The sequence below is a fragment of the Anneissia japonica genome, unplaced genomic scaffold (genome assembly GCF_011630105.1).
Source record: "Anneissia japonica isolate Jap-2015-1 unplaced genomic scaffold, ASM1163010v1 scaffold287741_len385558_cov193, whole genome shotgun sequence".
In the NCBI taxonomy this organism is placed as follows: domain Eukaryota; kingdom Metazoa; phylum Echinodermata; class Crinoidea; order Comatulida; family Comatulidae; genus Anneissia; species Anneissia japonica.
In genome coordinates, this window is record NW_022754911.1 from 279442 (window position 1) to 299277 (window position 19836).

The 19836-nt window shown below is 32.6% G+C and overlaps 1 protein-coding gene across 10 annotated transcripts in view; it reads left to right on the forward strand.

Moving 5' to 3' along the window:
- LOC117123299 (dystrophin-like) overlaps positions 1–19836 on the forward strand; it is a 271629-nt gene that overhangs the window by 168065 nt on the left and 83728 nt on the right. For 8 of the 10 annotated variants that reach the window (XM_033269187.1, XM_033269186.1, XM_033269185.1 and 5 more), the window contains 6 exons: positions 6371–6599; positions 7194–7378; positions 9819–9926; positions 14632–14652; positions 16444–16561; positions 17867–18078. In XM_033269187.1, the coding sequence (XP_033125078.1) occupies positions 6371–6599; positions 7194–7378; positions 9819–9926; positions 14632–14652; positions 16444–16561; positions 17867–18078 (873 nt within the window). The remainder of the gene's footprint in view (positions 1–6370; positions 6600–7193; positions 7379–9818; positions 9927–14631; positions 14653–16443; positions 16562–17866; positions 18079–19836) is intronic. The other 2 variants (XM_033269184.1, XM_033269188.1) reach the window with 2 other exon arrangements.

Sequence of the window (19836 nt, forward strand, 5' to 3'; positions counted from 1 at the left end):
CTTCCTGCTTCAGATACCATCAAAGTGTTGGTCTTCAGTCCCTGAACACTATTGGAGTTGCTCTCATCGATCCCACCAGTGAAGCTAGTTTCTTCGCTGTACCTTGGCTCTCTTAGTATTCTTCCCCTTTAAGGAATCCTGAGTATGTGCATGTATGCTCTTGAGAAATAAGAAGGCGAGGAGGGACTTTTAGCCACAGATGGCTTGCAAAAAGGTAATAATTTATCTTTGGAGGATGCAAGCCATTATTTATATGACATATGCATCTCCCTAAGATATCATTAGGGCCATCAACATGACAAGTGACAAAAACACAATAGACATATATTTTAGGAGCCATTTATCTATCCAGAAAGCTGATCATTAAACAATAAAGGTTACCAGAGCTAGGTGAAGGCAGATGACTTAATACTATCAATCGGTCAAAACGAAATAAACCTATTGATAACTGTCTAAAATACAGATATTTTAAAAAATGACTATAGTCTTGTATTCTGTAATAAAAAATAGCATATTCAATTGTTTTTACAATCGGTTGTCAGTAATCGACAATTGGTGTGTTATGTCAACAACAGACATCAAATTTAAATACCTACTTATATATTTTGCCATTTATAGGTTAACGTTTGTAGGTCTGTGGCACCATCTGGCATATTTCATGGACATAGTCAAATATGTGACTGTTCAAACAAAAAAGGGTTGCTGTCTACATGATTCATTTCTCATATGATGTTCATAACAGTAAAAAACAACTAGTGATTTTTGGTACTTCCTATCTCTCTCTCCTTCAGTATTTGATGGTAAATTTGACAATAAGCAGTTTGAACAAAAAATACTCCCCTGGTTGAACCTTGGAATGTAAATTTCATTTACTTTGTTTTTATTACAATAAATTATAATATTTATTTAAGTATATTCTGCTAGAAACTGTAAACATCTTTGTTGTTTTTCCACACACTGTTTGGAAACAGCAAAGGTATGCTCAATCATGCTCTAAAGCCATGGCTCATTATTTCCAGTTGGAGGTATGCAATGTCTGGCTGGGAACAAAGGATTATAAGCGTTTCTGCACCTTTATCGACTTTTAGACAATGAAAAGATAATATTACCGCAGTATTCTGGTTATGGTATGTTCCGGAGTGTATCTGAAACAAAAGCAGGTCACATTCTCGCTATATTACTCCTTACTCATCAGCAATTTTTTAGAAACAATTAAGCACGCCCTCAGTCTGTAATGACTTAAAGACCAACCAATTTGCTCTCTCAGCATGTTTGATCCATTCATACAGAAAGGTGTTATATTAAGCAATATAACCGCAATATTTCGTTGTAGGAATGGTCCACGTCAGTAAAGTATAACAGTATTATTAACGCAATTTTGCCAGAACCTCTGTGTCTGTCTGAAAATGGCTTTAGACGCACACTTCATTTCCAGGGCAGATTGTTTAGCTATGACTTTGCGAATAGTTTCACACACATTCTCTGAAGGCATTGTTTTTACGTCAGTAAACGTTTGTTTCAACAAAGATGTTACCATAGTAACTCCTATACTGTGCGTAGACATGATAACTATTTAATACAGGAGTGCCGTGCGCGGTATTATCAATGTTTAAGCTTCTTGCTTATTTTTAATACAGTACTTGACTTGTCCTATACTTACTGTATCACTTCCTATTATCACGTACGCACATTTATATGTACAAATTATTATCAAGTACAAATTTGATTCGTACTTGATTTTATGAATTCTTTCAATTTACATACGGCATTTGGTCCAGTACTACTGTATATGTAAAATTGAGATGTCACTGTAATTTACATGATTAAGTTCTTAATGCAACATAATTGACAGGCCAGTTGGAACGGTAAACAATGTGATTGTCTTACAATAATGTTTTGGAAAACTGAGCAAGTACATATACCATTACAAAGTATCTCCGTCAGGAAAATGTTCTTCAATTACAGTAGAATCCTCTCCTTTGAGGACACTTTTTCATATGTGAAATGAAGGAAAGTATATTTTAATCCTTATTCAGGGGACACTACTGATGTGGAGGCATATTCAGGACCTAAAAGTGTCTAGAATTTATATTTTTTCATCATGATACATAAACAACATGAAAAAATGAAATTCATAGGCCAATAGAAAGGAAGGAGCTGATATTTAACAACCTGATTGGATTAACAAATAGCAAAACAAATCACTGTTGATTGTTATATAAGGTTTAAAAACTTGGTGAGCATAAAATAACTTTTTATAAAATTACTAAAATCCAAGACAGATATTATATTGTTACTATAGCGTGGAATTGCTATTTATTACTTCTTTTTGCAATATATTTTTTATCCCAGTATAAACTCTTATCTTGCTAATTATAAAAAATGTTATAAAAATCGTAAATTACGTTTAAACTACAGTAACTTTGGTGAGCCTATGAATTGTTATCACAACCCAAAAATCCTGTTTACTCTTTTTAAAATCCCCAATTGTAAATCCCTAATTTGTCAGTTTAACTATGAGTTCTTTTTTAGTCTCATTTTATGCAAAACTGTCTGTTAATCTTCCTTTTATTGAGATGACGTTATTTTTTACCAATGTACGATATTTTTATTTCATGAAAGTTTTATGTGTAATATTTAAGCTTTAGAATATTAAGTAGGATAATCCTTATTGAAAAACAAGTTGTAAATATTTTTGTTGTCAAGATTTTAACTGTGGATAAAGATTAAAGTATTTTGTATCTTAATACCACAAAAAAAAAATGAAAAATGAAAATTATAAATATTTAATAAGGAACCAAATGTTTACAAGAGCCAATTTACCATTGCAAATAACAAAGGAGATGGGGAAAACAGTCATTATAGAAGATTTATCTCAAAAGTATATTTTTATATGAGCCATATCGCAAGTTGGCTACAAGTAACTTGACTGTTTCTAGTTCAAGCGCTTAGTAATAAAAAAAGACATAAAATAACTACTGAGATTATGAAGTCGTTGAAAACGTCTACCTTCAAATCATTGAACCCAGAACAGGCTTAGAACTTCGTCATATTTAGCCAAACAAAATCACCATTTTTTTTTATATCTCCAGTACATCAATATTTTAGTGCATCCATCAGTTACAATTTGTTCAAATAGCTATTGTGGACAAGGAGATGTAGAACGTAGCCATTGGCTATCACGCCAGTGTACTGTGTAAAGGTGTTTTTATTTATCGCCTGAGGTTCGTGAATTGCAAACTGCATAATTATGGTGCAAAAAATACTGCGTGTCTGCTCATCATGTAGGTCAAACGATGACATTCTTTCTTTCATTCAGAATTGTTTAGGAATACTCTAATAGCATCTATGTAATCAGTTGATAACAATTAATAATCACCAGTCTCAAAATAAAGACTTCCTGTATATACTCTCTTTTAAGGCGATGCATATGGGACGACCCGCGAGTTTGATTTTTGGATGATTTTTGTTGCTGTTTATTGTCTTGATACTGCATCTTTCTTGCTAAAAACGGAGTGAAATGCAGGGCTACTCGTCCAAGTAATACCATTTTATGGGCTTTTATATTCATCAAAGTCGTACATACGGCCTGCATTTACAGTAATTGCAGTCATTCATACTAACAGTTAGTAGCTTCATTGCAGTAGTAAACTTGCATGTTACGAATGATCCGCAGATAAGACAAATGATTTTTTTAAAATCTGAAATGGTGTACATCACATGCTTTTTTAAGCCTCTTGTATGCGAATATATATACGATAGGTTTAGTGTAGATTAAAGTATTGCATCTTGATATATTTAACATAAATTGACAAATCCCCTCATAAGACAAAGCCCAACAGCCCACCACCCAATATCTTTAAAAATTAGCTTTAGAATTGGTGGAAAACTTCAAGGCCGGACGGCCTTGCCCACCATAACTACATTCCTGATAAAGCAAATGTTAAACAGGGTACTAAAGATATGAGATTTTGTTGTTCAGATGATGTATTTATAGAAAAGCAAGGGTGTGTGGTACACATTTTAAGGGTTGGTGGGTGATAACATTAGCAAACTCTAAATAATAAGAATTTATTTTAAGGATGGGCAAGGGAAATGATAAATGTGGGGGGAGGGCGATGAAATTAGACTTAGACTGAGCGCAAAACTTCAAGGCTAGATGGTCCACCCATGGACATATTATAGGTCCATGGTCCACCCACCTCTGCCCACCATAACTACATCACTGATAAAATAAATATTAAACGGGGAAAAAGATACGAGCTAAATGATAAATATGTTATTTAATATTGGAATATTTTGTTAATGTTATTAATTTTATTAAAATATTATAAGAACATATTGTTAACATTTAATGGTGATTATTAAAAATTAATAATTCCAGTCCATTTGTTTGAGGTTTGATTCTAAAAATGCCTTTGGCAGGGTTGTAGAATCTGTGAATGGTTTACTAGAAGTTAATATTAATATGGTATTTTAAAAATTAAAATTAATTTATTTATGTTAATTTAATTAAAAAGTTTAAAAATGTACTGGTAATATTTTACCACTAGGTTCAATAGGAAGACAAGCATATGAGTTTCAGTGTAAAAACTACATTAGAGCTATTTATTTATACCCTCACAATCTTTGGCAACTATTCAAAAAGAAATAATTGTGAAATCCTGTTAACATAATATAAATAAATAATCATATAGAATATAATTATTAATAATCCAATGACATCTTTATTTTCATAAAAGAATGAATATCTGTTTGCAATACTGTAATATTGCTGGTATACAGTATTTCAATTTATTCATTATGATCTGCTGGTAAATACATTTTAGTGTGTCGCTGTGCGGTGTTTGCTAGGTCGTGTTCGCCAGGCTGTGTCTCTCCCTTCAGTCATTAACCCATGCTACATCAACTGCATCCACTATAACAACAAAGAAGCTAGGCCTCTCAATTAATCATAGTTAGCAGGAGCTAAATTGCACAGGAAGGGATGAGTCAGGCTTCATTGTGCATGTGATCTAGCTGCTAGGCTCTGAATGTGATCATGGTTGGAGGATAAACATTAAACATTTCCTGTTACTTTGTAGTTCCAATATGGAAGAGGAGGTAATTTTATTTCTTTTAATCTTTACCTTAATGACTAGTACATTAATTTTCTAGATAATTTGTTCCATTTGACTTAACTTCATCGATTCATAGTTATGTATTATACTGTTTAGATTTAGTTTATTCTGGGGCAAAACAACATACAGATAATTGGGGCAAGGATACAGCGCATCACTGTCCTTGTCTCAATCTAGTGTTCTTCACAAAGAATATGTAATTTTAAGATGAATTTGATGTATTATGCTTAAAAGCATTTTACATCCAAAGGCGATGCTACAGTATTATATCCAAACTAAATGTATTTGTATGCGGAATGGGCTACTAGTAAACTAGGAATGTTTTTTATGTGTCATTGTCAAGTTTGTTTTATATACATTTATTGAAATCTCATTTGGGCCTGTGTAATATGATCAGCTGTACATGTATTATTGTGTTGTATATAGAAATTATTGTGGCAAAATTTCCTTTTATGACTGCTTTTGCTACTAGAAGAGTATGGATGTTTTGTTTTGTATGTTTTGCCAAATTAATAAATAAGATAAGCAAAATAATCTAAGCGTTAAAAGTAATTCAAATCGTGAGACTTCTTGATTGATTTTTTTTTCATTTAAAAAAAAAATTTAATGTAAGTTATGTTTTTTTGGTCATTTTTGCTAAATTTGTCATTTATGTTTTATATCTAAAATTCAAATACATTCAGATACTATAGTTTCCCATTCCTAACTTGCGTTAAATATGCACTTACTGTCATGATGTAAACAAAAATTAAAAATTCAAATTTGAATTGCTTAATATGTATATTCAATTTTGTTTATGAACTTACAATTAAAGATTTGACTGAGAAAACAATATTCTCATCAACTAATGATTGCTGTATTCTGGTAACCAATTTGAGGACGTTTGTAGAAAACGTCTGTAAATCAGTCAAAACTAATTTGTTTTCAATCCTTTTCTGGTTGGAATTGAATAACTTATTTTATCCTTATAAATGAGCTATTAAAACTTTTCATTTAATTTTTTAGGTATTTTTCAATTTATTTTATTTATTTATTTTTTTGGGCCGACAGTGCATCTTTAATAACTTAAGTGTATGAAGTACAGTATTAGCAATTCAAACATTCAAGTTTATTGTTTAAGTTTATTGACTTGACACCCGCAGTTATCCTTAATAATTAATGAATTCAGCAGGCTTTGGGCAGTTAAAAATTTTATAGTTTAATAAACAGTACCAACAATAATAAAGCTCGATTTTGTGTCTTATTCACAGACTATGCAGGAAGCGATTCATGCCCGGCAGGCCAACCTGGATAGCGTAAATGCAACGGCGGAGAGGATGAATAGGGATGGGGACAGCCTTGGTATTTGCATACCACATAATATTCAGCAGAAGGTAGAAAAACTAAATGGCGATTGGCAGAAACTTCAGCATCTTGCAGCCCAACTTAAACCAATCAAGTCACTGAGTATTGAAGAAGACATCTGGGTACAACAACAAGGTAAATATCAACAAAATTCTGGCTTGTTGGATCAGAGAGTTGTTAGAATAACTTCCTGGTTGGATGTACTCTGGTACATAGTATGTCCCTCATCATTGACCATAAAAATACAGTTAGGATAAATGGATTATCTTTCGAGGATTGATCATAATTGCCAATGTGCAGTAATTTCTGTGGACTCTGTCCTGTCCATGATCATCATTATAATCATCACAATTATCTTAGTTGTTGTCGTCATCATAATCATTCATTATTATCATCATCCTTCTCAAAAACTTTCATCTGGTTCTATAAATATAATAGAAAATTGCAATAAGTTGTTTACCTTAGCAGTGGTTTCAACAACAGTTTACAGTCTTTGGTAATTGGTTGAACAAAAAACATAATTTTACTATTATCATCATCATCATCATCATCATCAACGTCACCATATTCATCATCATCATCATTATCGTCATTGTGATGGTCATTGTTCTTTAGTGGTAACAGTTCCTGAACTTTTAAGCATATATGCTTATTATACTGCAATACAAACTTCACATGTACTTTTCTATTGTACACATTAACCCTGAACAATACAATCTTTCTCAACAGAAGTGCAGCAAACACCTTGTCCGCCATCCTTTAGGGAATCAATCGGGCATTCTCCATGGCCAGAATTTGACAATGCTGTTGCAGAACTCCGAGACTGGCTCAGACTGCTGGATCATATGCTGAGATCGCAGACAGTAACTGTCTGCGACCTGCAAGAGATCGAGGAAATGATTGGTAAACAGAAGGTAGGAATACAGGAAAAATGATGCACCCCAACATAGGGGAATCTTTATAGTCTGCTTGTAATATTTAGAGATTTATCCTTATGCTAATCATTTGTGGGTAGTAAAGATTTACATCATCAGCAAATTAATATTGATGATGAAGCTTGATCATAGTTGGCAGACAATTGCATTTAGTAGCCTACAATAAATAGTCTTGGAAGTCCATTAGCATAGTTCACCATTCATGCTGCGAACAAAAGTGTTTATTAAAATGCGAATTATTATTTTTGAATGATGAGGTTTACCTCCCGATCTAAATTTCCAACCAAAATTAAATTATATTTTATGCAGCCTATTATTCTTGAAAAGTAGATGAATTTTTATTTTTTTCTGTGCCTATTTTCTTTCTACTATTGAATGGTTGAGTGTAAACATTAAAGAATTGCATGCCATTAACTTGCTGATAATAATACTAAGCAATTTTAAATGCTCCATCTGTAGTTAATAAATGTGTAGCTATGTTATAATATTAATCTAATAACTTCATTATTTATCTTACAATCATTTTAATTTCATATCCTATCATTCATCTGCTCATTTTATGGTTATTAGAATTTTATCAATGTGTATTAAAAAAAAAAAACATCCTGCCTCCCTATGTTCATATCTCCAGCACTAACTAATTCAGTAATGAAGAAGGATAGATATTGGTGATTAGAATCTTTCTTCGTAATAGCTTCTACTCGGTGGGATTGAGGTGGGTGGGGGTGCTAGAGGCTCACTCAGAATATATCTTGGTACCCATGTGTGTGACCATGCTTATAAAAAGAACTAACAGTTTCTGCAATACGATATGGTACGATACTCCTTTATTGTCATTTTAAGAACATGGTAAAAATGAAATTAGTGAGTATAAAATGCAGGACAGTCGCTGGCAAAAATGGCCCCAAACTCGGTTTGTAAAGTGATGGTATTTCAATTCAATTCAATATAAAGTTTATTTCCACATCATCAATACAAAAAAATGTGCCTACTTGCAAATAACCTAACTTTTAATATGTTTTGTTTGCACACATGTGTCCCAGAGGCTGAGTGACTCTCAGATACCTCTTTAAAGTGGTCAGTAATTAACTACGGTACTGTCTGTACTTCATATGTTTAATAAGAAACTGTCTGTAGCAGCGAGTATACACCATTATACTAGAATATTATTCTTTAGTTACATCTTGATTAAGGGTGGTCATTATAAGAAGTTATTAAAATCCCAAGGCCAAGTGTCCTGGAAAATCATGATGGATTTCTCACTTAGCTATTAACAGTTAAATGAACCCAGAATGACAAATTTGGATTAGCTTTGCCATGTTCAGTAGCCTAATAACAACACAATATTGACTGTTGTTTCTTTCACATGCCAAGAACATACATGCATCCTGATAATAAATGTGTCGAAACATGGTAGTTACTCAGCATATTTTACTGCAGTCTAATAAAATGTGGTTATGGTATTTAAGGTAGCAATGCAGTGGTGGATAATAATCATTTCGATTGCATATTCCAAGTTAGAGACTGATGCCTATATTCTGAAATATATTTTAGTTCTAATTCAAAGTAGACTTTTGAACTTATGATTCGATGTTCATCATAAAAGGCATATTCACAAATTGCACTAAACACGACCATAACAACAGCCATCATGGATACATTTGTACTGACCATGACAGAATTTAGGTAGCCAAGTCCTGAAAAAAAAAAATAACGTAAAAGAACGTCTGGCTCCCGTCCCACTCAATCTAATATTTATTCTCATAGCTTTGTTGTCCAAAATAATACTGGCTTTGTGTGTAGAATTATTTAAAGATAAATACACACATGGATACTGCCCCCTTTGTTGAAACTTTTCGTGACTCACAGTGCAAAATCACAGAGTATTTTATATGGTTAACTAAACATGTTAATTGCACCATTTTAATGTTACAAATGGGAATGTTTCATTGAATGATGATGCATTTAACGAACGCTGTCATTTTTATATGCTTTCTGCACTTAAGTCCGAATTACATGACATACATTTTCAGCAGAGTAAGACGTTCGAAATCAGCCCCCCTAAAGCTAAACTTGAAAATTTGACCTGCATTTGTAGCAACTTCGTTGAAGGTTGCCTGCGTGTGAGAAATTTAATCAGAAGTTTGTTAAGGATTTATGAAATTGAATCTTAAGCCAAGTTTGAACCAGAACTAAAGTTCAGTTATAAGAATATGGGCATAACTTGTACAATAAACTTTTAGAGTTATGAAATCAGTCCATCTTATAAATAATAATGATTTAAACAATAAACAATCAACTATTGTGTATAAGGGTACAAAATATGGCCTCAGTGATAATTCCAGTTTTTTTTATAATATTTACATGCGTTACGTTATGGAAAAAATTTCATTATTAACTTTGCTTGTTTCATTGGCAGGGGGTCTGGTCCGGTATACTGCCCATGTTCTACACATTAGGTCCCAACGATCGACAGCTTATCGGGGCAATGGTGGTAGACATAATGACTATGCTAGCCCAACTTGAGGTCTGTTGACATTTGCATATATTCAGATCAGTTGATTTGCATATTAAACATTTATAAATTGGGTTGAATTTTCACTAATTTGTTGTGAATTTTTTTTTAACACTTCCTGGCATTTTCGTCTTTATTTCATCGCATACTTTTGCAGGCTTCTGCTTTGCTACAGGTTTTTTTTTTTTTTTTTGACAACCATCATTCTTTTTTTCCAATTGTTGATTTGTTCATCCGTGTTATTTCGATTCAAGCACTTGTTTTCCACCTACTGTATCATGTATATCTCATGCATTTATTATTTCAAGCCCCTGTTGTATAAAAGGAATGCAATAGCATGTTCCGTCTTCTCAACAACTCATAAAGGGTTTCTTAATTGACTACATGTTCATTTTAATTAGCACTTTATTAAAAAATAAATAAATGTACCTGTCCTTGCATTATCAAATTTCTTCTCTTCTCCCTCTAAAATATTTTATAAATTTTTATCTTCGGATTTTGGTTTAACTTGCTTTGCTTAGTTAGATATTTTACTGCAATACTTTCTTGGTGTTTACATTTCATATACATCCAGATTTTCTATGATACCTACACTCAAATTATGCTTTGCATATACTTTTGGTAAAATTCCACACACATTGATACATATATGGAAACATACATAATTTGTCACATAACATGTATAACAGGGGTCCCAAGTTCAGGGGGGGGGGAGAAAAACCACAATTCGTCGGGGAGAAAAAAGCATATGTGTTTTGCACATATATATATACATATACATACACATACATATGTATTTTTGTACACTCTAAAATTGATTAAAAAAGCGTTTGAAACCCCTAAATTGTCCAAATTTTCGGGGGCTTCACCCCTTGCACCACTTTTGAAATATTTTAAGCGCTGCTCAACCACACCCACTTCGCTCTCGTCTGCGAAATCTTCGCTCTCGTCTGCGAAATCTTCCCCCTCGTCGGGGAGTTTCCCCCGGTCAGGGATCTCTCTCCCCGCGTCGGGCAAATCCTGGCGCCACCTCTGCCCAAGTTGTACGTGAATTGCGCGAATCTAACAGAAATCGGTATAGTCTACTGCACTTTCGCGCCATACGGATTGCATGTCTTTACTACGGTACTGTGTTAATAATTGTCTTCCTAAAGTCGGCTTGTCATTAGCACCATGCTTAAGATACAATAAAGCTAGGAATCATTTGTCTGGTTGTGGTTGCGGTTCCGTTTGCAGTGTGGTGTGTTTTAATTGATATAACTGTTTTAAACGAGAGTGATTCCATTAGTGTGGTTGCGTTGCGTCTCCGTAACCGCATGCACTTATGGTATTCAATCTATGGAGCTATTCATCCATTTTGACATTAGCCCGCCGTACAATGTGGTGAATCTATGCAAAAGGGCCTTAAAAATGCCTATGCATGGAATTAGTTAAAACACCCTGTAATATGCAAACTGAGTCAGAGCCGGGACCACAATCGCTATAGGACAAATGGATTCTTAGCTTAAGATGAGTTTAAGAAAGCTTGTTAAGCCTGATCTCCTAGCAATAACTTCTTCCAATAGGAACCCCTGTGTATACTACCATCATGTGATTATTGTCCATCCACCTCAATATCTATATTTTCTCATATCATTATTTAACACATCAAAGTACATCATAGGCTTTGTACACTACCATACATTACTTTCATTTTTGTCCATATATGGAAATACATATGTGCCACTTCAGTGTCGAAGTGCATTGTCATATCCTTCTATAGGATACACTCCACCACATGTTACAGTTTCATAACAATTAAAATGCATGTTGTCTTTGCATGTTCAAATTAGAATTAGAATTATGTGTTATCTTTGTAATGATTAATGCTTACTCACTTCTTGATGTATTTATGTGTTCAGTGCAAATTGGTTAAAGTTTTTTTCTCTTTTTAATTATAAAAATCTAATTATGTTTTAGGTTGAGGTAATATATAGAGGAAATTATAATTTTCTCGAAAAAATCATAAAAGTTTGTAATATCCAATTGAAAACTAAATAAGAAATAATGTTTAAAATTAATAGTTGAATGCACAATTTTTTAAAAGTTAATGTAACAGTTGGTGATCTAGTTTCTTGTGTGATAGTTTTATGATGTCATAATTGATGATATCACTGATATTGATCATAATTGATGATGTCATACTTGTTTACAATTAACCTATCAAGTTACATTATGTGTTTCTCATCTTTTTTTTTTCTGTGTTGTTTTTCCTTTAAAGTCTTCCCAGTACTGTAATTGGCAAAGGAACTCATTTTAGAAAAATTGGTAATTTACCAACAGGAAAGAAGTAAAGAAGTTATAAACATTGTCCATCTTAAGGGGTTTCTTAATTGACTACATGTTCATTTTAATTAGCACTTTATTAAAAAATAAATAAATGTACCTGTCCTTGCATTATTAAATTTCTTCTCTTCTCCCTCTAAAATATTTTATAAATTGTTATCTTCGGATTTTGGTTTAACTTGCTTTGCTTAGTTAGTTATTTTACTGCAATACTGTCTTGGTGTTTGCATTTCATTGCCAAGTTCTCATATACCTCCAAATTTTCTATGATACCTACACTCAAATTATGCTTTGCATACCTTTGGTAAAATTCCACACACATTGATACATATATGGAAATATACATAATTTTTCACACAACATGTATAACAGGGGTCCCAAGTTCAGGGTTGGCGCCAGCAGGGGCCCCCACTGGGTCCCCTGTCGGGGAGAAAAACCACAATTCGTCGGGGATAAAAAAAAGCATATGTATTTTGCACATATTAGTACACTCTAAAATTGATTAAATAAGCGTTTGAAACCCTTAAGTTGTCAAATTTTTCAGGGTCTTAACCCCTTGCACCACTTTTGAAACATTTTAAGCACTGCTCGACCACGCCCACTTCGCTCTCTCGTCTGCGAAATCTTCCCCGTCGGGGACCTCGCAGCGTCGGGCAAACCCTAGCGCCACCCTGCCCAAGTTGTACGTGAACGCGCAAATCTAACAGAAATCGGTATAGTCTACTGAACTTTCGCAACAAACGAAAATCGCACGAAAGTCATCAATCTTCTGCAAATTCAGATTGCATGTCTTTACTACGGTACTGTGTTAATAATTGTCTTCCTAAAGTCGCTTGTCATGAGCACCATGCTTAAGATAAATACAATAAAGCTAGGAATGCATTTGTCCGGTTGTGGTTGCGGTTCCGTTTGCAGTGTGGTATGTTTTAATTGATATAACTGTTTTAAACGAGAGTGATTCCATTAGTGTGGTTGCGTTGCGTCTCCGTAACCGCATGCACTTGTGGTATTCAATCTATGGAGCTATTCATCCATTTTGACATTAGCCCGCCGTACAATGTGGTGAATCTATGCAAAAGGGCCTTAAAAATGCCTATGCATGGAATTAGTTAAAACACCCTGTAATATGCAAACTGAGTCAGAGCCGGGACCACAATCGCTATAGGACAAATGGATTCTTAGCTTAAGATGAGTTTAAGAAAGCTTGTTAAGCCTGATCTCCTAGCAATAACTTCTTCCAATAGGAACCCCTGTGTATACTACCATCATGTGATTATTGTCCATCCACCTCAATATCTATATTTTCTCATGTCATTATTTAACACATCAAAGCACATCATAGGCTTTGTACACTACCATACATTACTTTCATTTCTGTCAATATATGGAAATACATATGTGCCACTTCAGTGTCGAAGTGCATTGTCATATCCTTCTATAGGATACACTCCACCACATGTTACAGTTTCATAACAATTAAAATGCATGTTGTCTTTGCATGTTCAAATTAGAATTAGAATTATGTGTTATCTTTGTAATGATTAATGCTTACTCACTTCTTGATGTATTTATGTGTTCAGTGCAAATTGGTTAAAGTTTTTTTCTCTTTTTAATTATAAAAATCTAATTATGTTTTAGGTTGAGGTAATATATAGAGGAAATTATAATTTTCTCGAAAAAATCATAAAAGTTTGTAATATCCAATTGAAAACTAAATAAGAAATAATGTTTAAAATTAATAGTTGAATGCACAATTTGTTTAAAGTTAATGTAACAGTTGGTGATCTAGTTTCTTGTGTGATAGTTTTATGATGTCATAATTGATGATATCACTGATATTGATCATAATTGATGATGTCATACTTGTTTACAATTAACCTATCAAGTTACATTATGTGTTTCTCATCTTTTTTTTTTCTGTGTTGTTTTTCCTTTAAAGTCTTCCCAGTACTGTAATTGGCAAAGGAACTCATTTTAGAAAAATTGGTAATTTACCAACAGGAAAGAAGTAAAGAAGTTATAAACATTGTCCATCTTAATATTTTCAATCACCTTTTATTTCCAATAATGTTTTTTTTTTTCACTGTAAGTTTTTCTTTATATTCCAAATAACTTCCAATGATTGTTATCATTTTAATTTATCCAACCATCTTCCAATGATTGTTATCAATTTAAGAATATTATACCAGTAACTGTTATCAGTAAAAATGATCTTAAATGACTTTGCTCAGTATGAAGTTTAACGGTTTTAACTTTTAGATAATAATGTAGGAGTGTTTAGATTGTTTTCCATTTGTACAGTTTTTCATGACATGAAAATATAATTTTGAAAGAAAAAGAAAGATATTCAGAATATTATAATGAAAACTTTTCTTGACAAACTTTTTTCCAGTTTACATTTGACCATTGCATGGTATGTATTGAATAATACAGAGTAGTAAATTGAAATTAGTATCATGCATTTCCCAGGAATCCTCCTCCTTCCCTGAATCCCATTCTTTTCCTCAAATACACACTATTTGATGCCATATCCACTTTTTATCCGATTCCAAACTCACTTCATCGGATATCCCGCATATTATTGTGTTTGTTCGCATCCAATTTCCAGGTTCCACACACCATATCCCTAAGCTGCCACACCCACTTTTTTATGATCACTCAGCCACTGAAATGCCACTCAAATGTTTTCAAATCTGATTTTGGCACCTCCCTATATAGACTACTACCCACATGTAGAAAGTATTTGCATTCCAGTTTGCCGGGATATTTTTTTTTTGTAACATTTTTTTTTTTGAATGTCTAGCATTCTTAGTGCATGTTATTGTAAACCCAGGCATGAAAGAGATATTGCTAGCTCTAGCAATCTATAATAATGGTCATTTTATTGATGGTACAGTAATTGTTTTTTTTTAATCTTTCTTTACAAATAGCCCAAATGCATCTTACTTTCTAAGGAGTCCTCATCGTAAATTCCTAATATTAAATTTGCCATATAAGGTGATTTCAGTCTCACAATAATCTGCATATTGCTTTGCTGGGACACAAACAAAAATTTACGTTTTTTTTTTTTTTTTATCATAAATTATATGTTAAAATGTTTTATTGTGTTTTGTGACCTCAAGTCTTGTAAAAGTCACTCACTTTAACCTCTTTCACTTTTTATTCCATTTATGAACAATTACAATTTTTTTTTTTATTTATGTTTTACTAATGTGTTATCAAAGTGTTGTTTTTATTTTATTAATTGTAGAAATTGAATTTTTCAGAAAATTCAAACAAAGAAAACTGCCAACATCCAAAGAAAATTGTTCATTTTTGATAAATTAAACATTTTCTTCTTTAGTAACACATTGGGCATTTATGTATATCACTTTCTGGGAAACAGATGTAATAGTTTTCTTTCAATTCACTTTGGTCATTTTTAATCCATTATCCTGCTGAAATGTTGCTTTGTTTATTTGATTTTCATCATAATCTGTATTTAATTCTTGTAGGGTTTCCCCCGACTGATAAAATATTAATTCAAAAATTGTTCTGTTTACTATTGTTATATTCTGCAACATACGCCCTATAATCAGGAAATTACACCCATAAATTAATTAAGTTTTTGGGGAAACACCCTGATTGTTTAAATTTATTTAAATTTGTTTTGCTCTAGACTGACAAATGTCTTTTCCTCTCCCTGTGATAATAATGAATTAATACATGTCAGACACTTATAATTGAAAATTATATTATTTAAGGATTAATTAGATTTTTATAAATTAAAATTATTATGTACAGGGGGAAATAAATAAAATTAACTTTTTGTTGATTTTCCTCAACAAAAAAATTAATTGAATTTTGATGATTAAAAGGACAATAGTAATATTTTAAAACAGTAAAATTTACCAAATATTGCCCTGAGGTTGCCTTGGTGAATTAAAAATAAACCCCCATAGGTTTGCGGTATCACATAAATATGTTCTGGGAAAGAAATGTTGATATTTTAAATAGATTGGCCAAAATATCGTAGAAGGTGATTAGAGCAATATATTTGAAACATCAAGACAATAATGCAACAGTTCATTTTAGAGCTATACCCGATGCACTGCAAATCAATTTAAAAACAAAATTTTTCCAATGTTCATTACTGTACTTGACTTCAAAGTAACCATTTTCTTAAGTAACATGTACTACTCTACATTTAATTCCACAAATTTAGTCGCTACTACAAGATATTGATGGAAAGCGCCCTCAACTTGATCTGTTAGTCAGCAAAGCAAAGACTATTCAACAAGAATCCGAAAATGAAACGAACAAAGAACAACTACAGGAGAAGAGTAAGTAGGACTGGAGTGACTGTTTACTGTCTGTATAAGTTAATTTCTAGTGAATGACATTCTATAAACCATAAACTTTCACTCTACAGTATTTACAACTGTTTCTAGAGGGCAGCACTCAGGCTTTAGTGACCCAAGTTTCTGAATAATGTAACATGACAATACTGTAAAACCCTCCGTGTTCATTTTTTTTTTTTTTTTTTTTCAAAAAGAGGAAAAAAGAATTTTTTTGTTCATTTTTTTTTTTTTTTTTCAAAAAGAGGAAAGAAGAATTGTTATTAAAAGCAAAAAAACTCAAGCGAAGCCACGATTTAGGGATAGAGAAATGTTTAACACATCTGCAAGCCATACTGCATACCATTTAGCGTTGTGCGGGTATGCTCTATTAATAGACGTTATGCACAGTACTGGAAGAGGATAATGATGTAATTTCATTCATGTATACAACTAATTCACATTTACAATAGGTATAATACAACATATTTTGGTCAGCATTTTTCTATAACTCATTCAGAGCCACCTGCTCCACTTAGGTTGCCTATATTGAGGGATGTGGGAAAAATGTAGGAGGTGTGGTGGGTACACAGTTGAAATTCCAGACTATTTCATGTTTTTATACAACTTATAATCCCTAGGTAATAGTTACCATGCCAAAAGTGTAGGCCTAGGGACTTTACAGTTATGAAATGATTATTTGAGCTAAACTAAAATAAATAAAAGATGACAGGGATAAATGTGTTCATACAACTTAATAAGATGTATGCTGGCCTCAAGGTATTTGGTATCATGGATGACCCTAGCTATCACAGCCCTGGGGATAATCTGTTTTAAAATTTTTTTGTTTTGTTTTCTTTATCTAAATATAGTGCACCCTCAAAGAGACCCTTCTAAATCGAGACCACTATTCCGAAGTACCAAATGGCAACTTTTAATTTTTTTCAACACAAAGCTAAACCCTCTAATTGAAGACAAAATTTTAAGTGTTGAGGTACCAAATGTGGTCTTAAGTTAGATGGCAAACTTTACAGATACAGATTTCTTTATTGTCCAAATCTTTGGAAATTACAATGCTCATGACTGCCAATACAAAAGTTAAATTAATACCTCAGATTGTGGTGTTGTATCCCAGTAGAACAAGTAATTGCAACAGTCCATGTGTGCATTCACTTTCCTCATTCTACCACTTCTAACAATAACAGTGCCTATAATGTCGACATGGAGTAGATGTTATATGGTATTTTTTATGTTTATTAGAAGAATATAAATAAAAGTTTTAAACATTGTTTAAATTTTTTCCATGTGCAGTTGAAAGACTTGTAGCTTTATTTGACGAGGCTGCCGCGAAGGTCAGCTCACGTAAAGATCAACTAGAGGCGATGCTGTCAGAGTCGCAGCAGTTCCATGATCTAAAGCAGGAGCTGCTTAACTGGATGTCCAAGATGGAGGGTCAACTCGACGCCATGGACCCCGTCAGCGATAGCGTTGATGTGCTAAAGATACAACTGGAATCCCAAAAGGTAGTTATAAATTTTAATTCACTGTATCGTTGCTCACATCATAAATAACACAATCAAATATAGATTGTGTTATTTCGCGAAAAAAAAGGGTGTCAAAATAAGCGCGTATTGGTTGTCAAGCACTTTTTGTATTCTTTACCACACAACAACAGCGCGTATATTAACATCCTTTTTTGTTTTCACAAACTAGCACAATCGTATACTTTCATTTTGTTAGTTTATGATGTGAGTGACAATTCTCCAATTCGGACCCCTTCTAATTCAAAATGACCCTTTCGAAAAACCAAATAAAAATCTTTAATCTTTTAACACAAAACTAACACAGTCTAATTAGAGACCGAAACCCCCGAAACCATCCCAAATTTTCAGTTCCCAAAGGTCTTGAATTGGAGGGTGAATTGTATATTAATATAAACAAGTTTTTTTTTTTTGTTTTTTTTTTTCCCCAAACTATATTCCCTTTTTTTTTTTTATAAGAACCAGTAAAATTTTACCCAGGCTCAATGTTCTTATTTTTTGGCTGATTTCAGGCTCAAAATGTTCTTATTTTGTTCTTATTTTACACACTTTTCAAACACAGAAAATTATATTAAACAGTAGTATACCACTGTAGATAAAAATGGCCCCAGAAAAAAGACCTGGTAAAAATGGCCCCAAATGACAGTTACACCTACAGTACTGTATTATAGAGGGTATTACATACTCACAACTACTCCAATAAGGTACAGATATATATATATTTTTTTTGTTTTTCTAATTTAAAAAAAAAATAATTTAAAAACCTCATTTGACATTTTACCTCAGCCTCAATTTGTTCTTATTTTGTTCTTAATTTTTAAGCAGTTTCAGTCTCAGAATGTGTTCTTATAAAAAAGAAGTGTATATGGTTAGCATAATAGGAAAAACCCCTGAAATAATATATCAGAATGAATACAATTTATATTACATTTGTTATTTGAAATGAAATTAGAAATATTCAGCAAAATGATATGAATATACAATTTTCCCTAACCAACGCATTTAGCTGTACAAATACAATCTCTAAGTGTTACGTATACCATAACTATTACTTTCTTTCAAGAAACAGGTAAATACCTCTTAGTCCTGTCAGAAAACTGTGCTAGTTGATGTAGGAAAATTGTCTAATTAAAAATGGTTCTTTGAGGAGTTCCGATTTTCTACAGCTATTTCCCCATGACAACCGCTTTTATAGTTCAGGGAATTTGCAATACAGGTTATTGTTCTTTTTATGATTCGTTGTTTTAACTTATTTACCTAGCTATTCTGTTTGCGAGCAAAATGTTAGAATGGAATCTGTAACAATACAAACAATGATAAAATCTTCGCAGCACACACAGTACTCTCAAATCTCTTTTCATATTGACTCTTCTCTAATAATAATATGATATGTAAAGATGTTTTCATTATATAATGAGATCCAAAGACAGCTTGGGAGGCATGAATAGGATGATATTCCTATTAATTGTTATTCATATACTTGATGGTCATACATAATTGATTTGTACCAATGTTTAGGATAGTTATTAGCAATGAAGTACTGAAAGACTCCGACTCATATATAGAGAATATATAACATGATATTGCATATTCCAAAGTAAAGTATAATGATATCTTCCATTACTTGCTGATTAAATGATATATAAATAAAAGATATATTTAATAATATCATTATACAGGTCTCCTTCCAAATAAAGAGCACTTTCAAGACCAGGGTTTTAGTTGTCTTTAGCAGATTTG